This window comes from Xiphias gladius, chromosome 15 (genome assembly GCF_016859285.1).
Source record: "Xiphias gladius isolate SHS-SW01 ecotype Sanya breed wild chromosome 15, ASM1685928v1, whole genome shotgun sequence".
In the NCBI taxonomy this organism is placed as follows: domain Eukaryota; kingdom Metazoa; phylum Chordata; class Actinopteri; order Istiophoriformes; family Xiphiidae; genus Xiphias; species Xiphias gladius.
The window spans coordinates 3,534,517-3,546,242 of record NC_053414.1 but is presented as its reverse complement, the minus strand read 5'-3'; the positions used below and the strand labels follow the sequence as shown (position 1 = coordinate 3,546,242).

General features: G+C 44.2%; 1 protein-coding gene and 1 long non-coding RNA gene across 2 annotated transcripts in view; one reads left to right on the top strand and one right to left on the bottom strand.

The window, feature by feature from the left end:
• The first annotated feature begins 43 nt into the window (after nucleotides 1-43).
• On the top strand, nucleotides 44-1,391 carry LOC120799805. Its single transcript, XR_005708888.1, has 3 exons — nucleotides 44-186; nucleotides 1,039-1,203; nucleotides 1,282-1,391. It is a non-coding gene; the product is annotated as an uncharacterized LOC120799805 (long non-coding RNA).
• A 4,506-nt stretch (nucleotides 1,392-5,897) lies between these two features.
• Nucleotides 5,898-11,726, bottom strand: part of LOC120799802 (heterogeneous nuclear ribonucleoprotein L-like) — a 14,524-nt gene continuing 8,695 nt past the window's right edge. Inside the window, exons 7-11 of the mRNA XM_040145184.1 lie at nucleotides 11,491-11,612; nucleotides 10,216-10,414; nucleotides 9,541-9,598; nucleotides 9,268-9,366; nucleotides 5,898-7,707 (exon numbers count right to left, since the gene is read on the bottom strand). Of these exons, the coding sequence (XP_040001118.1) occupies nucleotides 7,652-7,707; nucleotides 9,268-9,366; nucleotides 9,541-9,598; nucleotides 10,216-10,414; nucleotides 11,491-11,612 (534 nt within the window). The 3' untranslated portion in view covers nucleotides 5,898-7,651. The remainder of the gene's footprint in view (nucleotides 7,708-9,267; nucleotides 9,367-9,540; nucleotides 9,599-10,215; nucleotides 10,415-11,490; nucleotides 11,613-11,726) is intronic.

Genomic DNA, 11,726 nt, shown 5'->3' with positions numbered 1-11,726 from the left:
GCTAACCTTAATCTGTGTTTACGAAGGATGAAACCGTTTAGCCGAAGGTCTTGAGCAGCACTGAGTTCAGTTATCTCTACAGAAAGACTCAGAAAGAGTTAAAAAGTCTTAAGTTTCTCTTACAAAGGCCTTGAATGCTTTGTCTTGCCTGCTGCAGACAGTTACATTAGTTACAACTTTTGGCTGGTAAATTATTTATTTGTTTTTTAATTGGTTAATCCATCCATTTATTTTCTTATCTGGGTCCAGGCATTATTAGACGAAGGGTCCCTGGGCATAGGCAAGTAAAAGGCCCAACACCCTCCTGTACGGGACCCCCAGACTGACGTCACTTTGTGGGGGTTTTGCGTGTCTTCGTTGTGGTTTCGTGTCTTTTCACGGTCGTTTTGAGTCTCGAGATTATTTTTGCGTCTCTTTGTGATCGTTTTTTCTTTGTAGTCTTTTACCTGAGCTGTAGGACTTTCAAACAAGAAATATTGAGGCGGACAAAGCCTCTGGCCAAGGAGCCTCTTGACCCCTCAGGCCCCTGGGTCTGTGCCTCTTAGGCCCATTCGGTAATCCATCAATGGGTCCAGGACCAGTTAACTGATTAATTATATTACTGGAAATTATTGTTATATACAGCGGACAAAAATATGACATAAATTTGATTAAAGTCATGCACTTATTAAATAATTTTGGGCCTTATTAGTGTCTTCAGTCATTCTTCGACCAGTATGACCGTGGAAAAGATAAAGTGAATTGCATTGTGCGTGGTGTTAAAAACATCTGAAAAAATCCTACAATTAATTTGGTGAACGCGACAGAAACGCTGTAAACATGACACTGGGATTTTCTGAAAATATTCTAAGATAAATGGACATTCACAGCTTCGCCGACAAGAAAACACAAAACATTTCATCATGTTAACGGAGATAAAAAGAACAGTTTGGTGAGCAGTCAGTAACAAACCTCGTGGGAGTTGTAGCTGTGGCTGTTGCTGGATGCTAACAACGTAGTCAGTCTTTCATTTTTGTTAAAATAAAGATTTTTACGCAGGTATAGAGAGTCCAAGGGAAACCGGAGGTGTTCCAGAAGTCAGAAAAGCTCCTTCAAAATCCCACACACATTTGTAACTACACAAGAACTAAAGCTCCAGCCTTGGAACAGAGCCTTTCTCAGCAGTGCGTCGCGTGGCTCGCTTCATGTGTTTCGATTAGGATGGTAGTTTATCTCAATTGGAGAACAATCTTATATCGGTGTTTATTGAATATTTCTTTAACAAACACTATTTTTCATAAGGAATAGTCGTTGACGGGTAGAGGAGAGTCCGCGAGGGGGTCGATGGGCTGCAGTTGATTCAGACATGTCTGTAATAACAGCAGGACAGAGAGGACGGCAGAGACTACGACTAGAAAGTTGAAAAAATGACTTTAGAGGAGAGCGTTGGTGAGTTTTTATGGATGTGGATGAAACCAAGCAATGATGGTGTAAAATCATGACGGTTTAAGCTCCTTGCAGCAACTGCTGTAGTGGAGCTGATTTACATGAGAATATGAAAAACGTGTTTCATTTCTTCAGGGAGACTGAAATGCTGAATGAGCTGGTGGAACAGAGGCTGGGACAGGACGTGACGTGTAGACCTGGGCTTCATCTATCTTAGTATACGGGCAGAATCATGTCTTAGCTTTCAGAAATAATAAAGTCCTAAATAAGGAAATCAATCATGGGTTTATTTTAGAGGAATCTCACTGCTGTTCTAACTCATTTTGAGGACACATTTTCAGACTCCTTCAAACGCACCAGCTTGTTTTCAGGAAAGTTTCAAAGTTTCAGAGAGTAAACGTCTCAGCTCAGAGATGGATATCGACTCTAAAACAGCAGCTAACAGCTCATCCTGCGTTGACTGTTTACTGAAAAAAAAATACCTGTGTTAACTCATAGTTCCACTGCAAAGTTAACAAAAGCTGACTTTGTTTAAACCTTCTTAAACAAACCCTTAGTCTATATTAGAAAATGTCGTTGAAGACTATATACTCTAGACCTGCTAATGGACAAAGTTGGACGTCTTTCTGCTGCGTTGTTAATCCTGAACAGGTAAGATTTTTATATCTTCTTACCCGTTTCTGACAGTTACGAGCTCAGATTAAAATTTCAAATCATTCCGGGGAATTTAACGGGAAAGGCTCTGCCGTTCTGTAAAACTTGTAAAAATCCAAACCAGGGCCTAATTCAGCCCGAATGTGAGAACTTGTTTCTGAAAGCTCGTGACTCTCGTGTAGAAAATGGGTTTGAGTGGAGACAGTCAGCCGATTCTCTCCTGTCTCACACTGGATTTTGTCTGTCAGGAGAAAAAGCTCCCGTCGTGGTTAATCCGTCCTCGCTCGCTGCAGGATGTTATTCCAGCACATTTTCTTACTTTTTTAAACAGAGAGGAAGCAGCTGTCTCAGACACACTGTAGAGGAGGCTGCAGGCTCCAACTGTGACCTGGTTTCCTGTGTTGTGTGTCAGCTGGTTTGATCAGATTAAAACCTGTCTTCACACCTGGATGTTCGCGTGGTGGAGTCTTATCTGATGACGGTCCAGTCAGACTGGCTCTCTGCTCTCTGTATTCTGCTTTCAGGAAAAAAGTGGGAGGTTACACGAGCCGCTGTTATCGCACACGCAGACGTTGGCAGCTGAGACGCGCTACAAAGCCTTCAACTGTCATTTTCCTCCACTTGTGTTCTTTACACCAGCCTCAGGCCGGGCCGTGATTGGCTAATAGCATCACCGCATCACATCAAGGCAGAGATGAAAAAAGAAACGGTGTTCCATTTTCCGGCCACAAGCAGAACGATTAAAATAATTATATAAGTCAGCGACAGATGAGGCTTTGTCCTGCAGTTTGCAGTGTGATACAGCTGAAAATGTTTCTACTGTATGTACAGTCAGATGTTGTTCTGCAGAGTCCTCGCAGAGGATTCAGACCCGAAATCATTTAGTCTCCGAGTTATTGATGAAAACATTGGACCGGCTGCAGAGTCTTGGACGATCAAGTGGTGATAAGTTGTAGCAGATCAGGTTCCTGCCTGCTTTTTCTGAAACCGTGCAGCTGCTTCCGGCTCGGAGAACGTTAACCACTTGACACCTGGCGTATCGAACCTGAACCTGCACAGAGAAGTCGGAGGTCAGGGTCTGGAGCTTCCTGCCGTACGGTAGGACCTTACTACCGTCGCTGCCAGCTGCTAAAAACCAACTTACTGTAAGAAGAGAAGAGAAAGACCAAAGGAGCCAGAGTGAGGCATACACTGAACGCTGAGTTTGCAGTGTACATGAATATCCACAGTGCATCCACGGATTCACCATGTTGACTGCAGAGGGCCCTGACTACAGGCCAGTGTTTATTCTGAAGACTACAGGAAACACTGTACGAGGACGTCCTCGAGGACGTGCAGGTTCCAGACGATATTTTCTTTGCTACTTCAGCGGCAGAGCTCTGTGGGCGGCAGTGTTGGTCTGTCAGTCGGTCTGGTTCAGACTGAAATATCGGCGGATTGCAATGAAATGTAGTACGGACGTTCATGGTTCCCGGAGGAGGAATCCTCCTGACTTTGGTGATCCTCGGACTTTTCCTCCAGCGCCACCATGAGGTTGACATTTGTGGCTTTGAGTGAAATCTCTCAACAGCTACCGGATGGATTGCCGTGAAACGCGGTTCAGACATTCATGTTCCGCTCAGCATGAACTGTAATAACTCCGGTGATCCTCTAACTTGTTATCTAGCGCCACCAGCAGGTCAAAGTTATAATTAGTGACCAAAAACCTGCAAAACCGATGACATGTCCTCAACTGCCGTTCGCGGCTAATTGGCAGATGTTTGCACGCTAGCACACCAAACCGAGCGCGGTGAACATTATACCTGCTAAACATCAGCTTGTTAGCGTTGTCGCTGCGAGCATGTTAGCATGCTGATGTTAGCGTGCAGTCTAAAGCACAAGCTCACATTTTTACCATAAAGCATACCAAAGTAAACAGTTTGACAGTTAAACCACAACAGGAGCTGTGAAACACTCACAAAGGGTTTATTAGATGTTGTGTGCAGCAGCAGTGGGTGTCTCTCAAGGTCCCAGCAGATCCAGGGACATTTTCAGGGACTGTATGAAAATGGCAACATAGTTAACGTACAATGAATAATTAGGCTGGTTCCAGATCAGTCCCACTATTAACCAACTATTATGGAAAAAAACAAAACTACGACTCGTTGAAAGTATCATACAATTTTTGGGGTTTTTAGAATTAATCAAGGGCTGAATAACCGTAAAAATCCGGTAAGTGCTGTACACCTGCCAACATCGGTGGGGCAGCGGAGGGTCAGAACTGACAATCACAGACCAACAACCAGCCAAAAAAAACAGCCGTCAAACATTTTAATGGCCAGACAGTGAACATCGCAATAGGACAGGCGGAGTCTCTACACGCCGAGACAGGGAGGACAAACACACTGCCGTCCGTCTCCACTGGCGTCCAGCCGATCGACTTGAAAGGACTGAGTTTAGATTAGTCAAAAAAGCACAAGTCCACAGTCAGAACCTTCGCAGATGATGTGCCACCTTCGAAGCGTTTTTCGGGACAACATATGACACTAACATACATCATACGTTTATTAATACCAACATCCACTGGTACAGAAAATTGGTCCGTAATCGGCTGCGAGGTGTTTATTTTGACAGTTGATCCGCCATTAAAAATCAGTGCTCAAGGTATCGCTTAAAGGGGCGGTTCACCCAAATCACTCACACACAACACACACACACACACACACGCTTGTACTTCTGTCTTTGTGAGGACACTCGTTGACAAAGTGCATTCCCCAACCCCTTACCCTAACCCTAAAACCCAGTCTTAACCCTCAAAAGGACGGACACACACACACACACACACACACACACACCTCTCCTCGTATCACTTCATGCCGATAGTTAATTTAATCTCCATACATCTGTCTGTGAGGTTTATGCCTCCACCCCCCACACAGTGGAGATGAAGGGAGTTTAGTTTGTGTTGCTCTGACAAACAACTAAAAAAAAAAAAAAAAATTCAGCAGTCACACACTTTCTAGAAACAACGTCCCAGTTGCTCTGGAGAACTGCAGAAGAGAAGATCCCAATGGGAGCTGTTGATCATGTGCTCTGTTGATTATCCAGCTAAGGTGCTACGTTTAGCATGCTGACACGTTGACATTAGCAAAGAGCCTTGGAGAGTTGACGTTTTTACAGAGACGTGAGTAGGTAAACGGCGGTAAACGTGATCGCTGTGTAACATATACTCTGACTGCTTTCATGACTGGTCCTGCAGGTTGTTTTAAAGCTGCATTTGTTGATTTTTTTTTTTTTTTCCCCACCCGGGGGCAGCAGAACAAGCTGACGTCCGAGACGTTACGTCACCAACGCCCAGCAGACACAGAGCGTCACGGCGCAGTGGTGTTCGTGCCACCTGACGTGCGGTAGGCAACCGTTTGCTACCGAGTTCAGCGCGTCCGCTTGACGGGTAACGATACTGTGTGTCGACGTTGCCTTTACAGCTGGTTGCAGATAACCGCTGGCTATGACGGCAATAACGCTCGGGGGAAAATCATTCTCTGAGGGTTCAGGGTCCGCATGAGAATCGAATACGGTGTGTAACTACACAAAGCTAAAGAACCACACGAAGGTATTGCTACTGAAAAAGTCACAGTTCAAACAACTAAAAAAAGAAAAAAAAAGAATATTTTATACAGAAAACAATTTGATCAATTCCTCAGCAAACCAACAGTTACCCCCGCCCTTGTTAAAAAAGTCAAGATGGCTGTAAACACAGAAATTCTGTTTAAAACAATTACAACAGCTGAAAGACACACTCACCTTAACACATTTTCCCTCTTTTCCTTTTTAAAAAAAAAAACTATAAACAGAATATAAAATCAACCAATCCATAAAATCCAACAAATAAAACCACTAAGCTTTGATCTCATTTTGTGATAACGTACACTGATTCACCAGTCACTGCAAAGCTAAGTCAAATGAATTTAACTAATAGGAACTTTTAAAAAAAGGTACCGCTGTATTACAGCCTGCAACGAACTGTCAAGTGTAATTCTTCCCAATGTACAGTGGCATTTTTCCATAGCGGCGGTGCACCAGTGCAGCATGTACCCATACACACATCTAGGTACAAGGGAATAAGAGGAAGACACCGTGGGGACTGGAGAATTTAGAAGCCTTTATACTGTAGGCATTTTCTGTTATTAGGGGAGGAATTTAAAGGGAACGTATACCGTAAGTATTTACTTATTTATGTTCAGTATCTAATATGAGCATTAATAAGACGGGGAAGTGAGTGGCAGCTGAGACCGTCCTCCGTGGACCTGGGGCCAAGGGACGCTACGGAGAGGCCTTCTATGGCCTTTGCCTGGTTTTGGCCTTTAGGTCTCCTCAGTTGTAGACGCAAGTGGAAATGGTTTGAAGTGACTTTAGTTTTAGAGGAGACGTACTGAGTTTGAAAGAAATGAAACGACCCATAAAGCTCATTGGATCATATTTTGATATTGTGACTGTCGGTAGTTTTTCAGCGGCGGTATTGTTTGTGTCCTTTACTGTTCAGGACACTCTGGCACAGTCTTCTTCTGCTTCCTCTACCTCGTAACAACAACACGTAACAACGGAGTCCATCCGCATAAATCCGTTCCACTTCAGGCTTCTCAAGTTTCCCGTGAGTACACGTTGAGTAGGCCAGCGTACAACACAGACACCGACATATAGCCTATAGGCATCGCAGTATGTTCCCTGGACCTGTGTTTGTTCCGAGGTAAAAACACCAACGTACCCCAGAGTTACTGAAGAACTATGTATTGGAACTATCCTGACTTTGCCCTCCAGTGTTGGTAAGTAGTATATGGAAATTCTGAAAGAAATCACAGCAGATTTATATTATGCAATGGTCACACTGTGCCCTGTATTAACAGAATAGGTAGTTGTTAGTTACACAGTATAAAAATGTCTTAATTTACCACATTGTTACCCTCTTCTTCCCTCGCACCCACATGTCTGTACTGGTGCACTTTCCACTGTAAACTGGGAAGAATTAAACTGTACTCTGCTTTGCAGGGGGTGATCCAAAGCTTTACTCATTGAAAAATAAAATGAATAAATAAAACCAAACAAATAAAATAAAATGACATATTAAAACAATAAAGATATTTAAGGATTTAAAAGAAATCACTTGACAGCACGTCTCTCGTTTCCTGGCTGATATCTGATTGGTTTACAGTTTTTCATGATTCCTCCCTGAGTTTTGTTACAACAACAAATATTTCACCCTCTAAAATTCAGTTTCATGGCGACTATCTTTGTATTTATCTTCAGGGTATGAAATGGGCCTTTTGTCGTTTATTGATTTGATTCGTCATGTTGGATCTAATTAAACTCTTCAGTGGGAACAGAGGATTTCCTCTCAGGTCCCTGACATGACTCAGGAAAAAGAAAAAATCTGGCCCAATGCTCATCAGTGAAGTTAACTACACAGTAACTAAGCTGACGCTCACAAACGGCATCCATTCAGACACCTCACAGAAAAACTTAAAGCGTCTGTTCATCTTTTTCTCCGGTTCCCCCTGGAGGAGCAGGCGACGGTGGCAGCCATCTGGGTCGGGGGTCACAGGTGGGAGGAGGTGGAGAAACAGAGTTTCAGGGTGAAGGGGTTGGAGCTGTCTGCGGGTCAGAGAGGGAGAACAGGTTCACTTTATACTGAAGAAAACACTGCTGACGGTCTGTGTGAGGGCTTTCGGTCAGATTATAAGAAACATAATGACGACGTCATCCAAACATTGTCTGAGCTCGTGGCTCTCTTTGTCGTTTCGTTTGTTTTTTTAATATCACATCCGTGTGAAGTCTGACATCTGGTGGTGAAAGCAGGTAGGGATCTGTCTGTCTGCCGTTGCCTGGTATTAGAAGACGTAGTCACCTGAAAGCAGCTGGCAGCAGAAGAAGCACATTGGGGGCGAGTCGGGCAAAACCCGACCTGGCCCTCGACGGTGAGGCTGACCACCTGTTGCCCCACTGCGATTTGATTGGCTGCGTGCCGAGCACTGTTGTGTTTCTTTTAAAGAAGAGCGCAGCTTTGGTCACCATGAGCGAAGCGGATTATCAAAGAAAAATCGGAGCGTGAACATCTTGATGCTCACCTGCCGCGGGATATAGACATAAACGAAAACGGTGGTAAAAAAATAACCACAGATTCAACCACAGACGGAGTGAAAAACGGCTAACTGCTAGCTTGTCAAAGAAGGCGCTTTTTTTTGTGCTTCCTGCGTGTGTTATTGGGGGAGGGTGGTACCTGGTCATGAACAGGCTTCCAGGATCTCGAGCATCTTGGAGTCTCTAGACAACAGGGTAAAACCGGACTCTGCGGTGCCAACGCAGCTACCCAGACTGACAACTGAGCTGCAGCACAGCCTGTTCAGGAGAACAGGTGCGTATGAGCTCAGTGGGATTATCACCTGAATTCAGCTGTGGACAACGTGAAATATCGCAGTATGTCAAACCGAAAAACTGTGCTATTCTCTGGCTTTGCATCTGTCCACAGCAGTTGTTGTCCCACCATTTTCTCCATCTGAAATGTATCCACTGGACAACTGATTGTACACTACCCTTCCAAAAACGGCCAGCTGTGCTGAGTGCTAATCGTGCTAGGTTTGGGATCCTAACATGTAATGGAAATTCTTTGAACGCACCACATCAAGGTGGTCCCTATTTGCCCCTGTATCATCAGCCATAGCTGATGTGGAATAGTTCCACGTTTTGAGAAATCTTCACATTCTCTTTCTTTCTAAGAGTGAGATGTAAATCTCACGTCTGTGTGTTTAGTACAGAGCTGGAGTCAGAACGTGGTTAGTTTAGCTTAGCACCAGCAGGGGGAAACAGCCTGCCTGGCTCTGTCCAAGGTTCAGAAATACACCTCCCAACACCTCTAAAGCTCACTGTTGTATTTTGTTTGTTTAATCTTTTTACACAAACAAAGTGTAAAAACTACAGTTTGGAGTTACAGTTGGTGCTGGAATTATTTCTTGCAGAACAGCAGCAGTGACTGTGCTGAGCTCCCTGAAGATTTGTTGTCACACTGAGGCGAGGCAAGGACACAAGGAAACCGGATCCTTGAAATTTGAAACTTCGGTTTGATCGATCATCATGCCTACATGCCACCTGATTGGCTCCTGATTGTAAACGGTTCGTACTGTACCATCAGTTTGCCACTGTCAGAAGAACACTTACTGGGTATTCGGATCTGATGGTGGTTGAGGACGGTCAGAGTCTCCACAGCTTCAGTTTTACTGTCAAACTCCAACAGACCTGACAGAGTCTTTGAGCTGGCTGCAGGGATGAAGAGAAGGAGGAAGATAAAAAAGAAGAAAATGATGATGAAGAAGAAAGAGGAGAGGGCATGAAAACAGATGTTGAAAGATGTATCCTGACGGTCAGATCTCAGTCGAACATTTCTGGATTTGAGCGCCAGCTCCTGGTTTGTGTCTGACGGGTTAAACTCACGTTTGGCATCAAAGACTTTGAACTTAGTGAAGGCGGGAACGTTGTGTTCAGTACAGAGCTGTAGGGATGAGAAAGACAGGTCAGACTATTTCATGAAAAGAAAGAGTTTCTGCTTTCTCATCTCACTTTTTAACTATTTAGAATTAAAAAAAAAAAAAGCTGAAATAAGTCTCAGTTGTCAAATTATTGATGCTAAAGTTATGTTTACAAGGTTCTTGTGATGCCACCCAGAGGACATCCAGAGTACAACCAGAGACTACGGACCAGTGTAGAGATGAAAACTGCCAGAACAAGCCTATTATCATCTTATCTGGTCTGTTATGTTTAACGGTATCTTTAAATCTTGCATATTCTGCAAAAAATGAATTAGAATTTAGAAAGTTATTGAGGCAAAGCACTAATAAATATTTAGCAAAGAATTGATTAATTAATGTGGAAACGTGTCCCAAATAGCTGAGAAAAAAACACCCAGTGTGTTCAACATTAAAAGATGCTCTCAAAATGACATCTCATCACTGAAGGTGTCCCACAGGGCTCCGTACTTGGTCCCAACTATTTATCTGATTACACCTTTTCAGAAAGCTCTTTAAAAGCTCTTTCACCAAACTCCTTCCAACCCAACTAAAACTAAAGATAATCTGTCTCCACACAAATGTCATGCAGGTGCGACCTCACCCTGTGCAGCTGGTGTTGACTGAGGGTGGGCGGAGCATTGTAGAAGTGCAGGACGGCTGCGGGCGGCTGAATGATGTTCCTGCCGCTGTGTGCGCTGCTGAAGCGGTTGTTTCTGGTCAGGCTGAAGTCTTGGTAGCTGCTGCTGCCGTCGGCCAGCTCAAACACCTGACTGGGAATCACCACCTGCTGCTTGGAGACGCTGAGGTGTGAGGGAGGGAGTGAGGGGGGGGGTTGGACAGACGAAGCCGTGTAAACCAACAAACAGGTGGAAGGAGGCGGTCAGTCAGGGATATGATGTTTGTGCCGCATGAGACAAAACTGTGAAGCTTCGGGAGTCTGACATGAGGCAAATGCAAAGCTCAGCCTTTAGGAATAAAATGTTACCGTGAGAAAAGTCAAAGCAGAGCATCCTATGAGTCGAGTGGTCTGAAACGTTCTTGGCTTGTGAGCTTTTAAAAACAAATCAGAAGTCAAGTTTCCATCCAAATACAGAGGAAATTTTGACCAAATTTCCAGACAGTCGGCAAAAGAAGATAAGAATTAATATGTATTTCCATCTACTACTGTTATGTGAATATTAGTTCATTGGTTTATGTTGGTGGAGCTGATTCTCCAGTCGGTGCCATTAAACCACCACAGAAGAGGAGGACACAGCGAGACAAGGTCACGAAAAGAGCTGCAGTCAGAGCTCAGACGATGGGAAACCATGTGGAGAACATGACGGAAATCTGAGGTTTCTGCTGGTTCCATGCGTCAACGTGAGGAAGGTTCCGGTCTCCTCATGGCTCCTCACAGACCTGATGGTTCCCTCTCTTCACTGGAAGTGACCAGTGATGTTTCAGAGTTTATTCACTCAGTCTGTTTCGCTCTGCTTTTACATCTCAGACAAGACGATTGATATTTTGCAATATCTTGACAAATTCACATTTTCCTCTCAGGTTTGTTAATGCACAAATTGAAAAAAAAAAAAAAACGGACTTAGAGTCTATTCGCATTCCCTTGTTCCCTGTATTTGAGCTGTTCAACCAAAGCATAATATTCCTTTCTCAAATTTTTTTCTGCAAAGAAAAGTCAGAGAAAATTAACATGTAATTATTTCCTATCTTGTTAATTAACTTGCAGCCAGTCGCTGGTCATGTCACTTTGGTCAGCAGCCGTTAAGATATCTTTTTCTAGATCGATGTGTCAGACTCCACCTGAACCCCGCCCCTGACCCCAACCTTAGTTATGTCTCCTAAATGTTGTCTTAAAGTTAAAGGGAGTATTGGTGCTCACCAGACGTTGAGTTTTTTGCCGAACACCTTGATGCCGTTGAGGTGAGTCACGGCTCGGTCCACAGCGTACTCATCGCCCATCTCCACCAGCGCCGTGCCGGGAACGCTCTTCATGAACTTCACCTGCAAACACAACCAGCCACTAAAGCATCGTGATGGTTAGATGATCGATCGTTATCGGGAACCGGGACCCGGGTCAGGGGTCACGGCACGTCACAGGCTGTTTACCACCTGTCA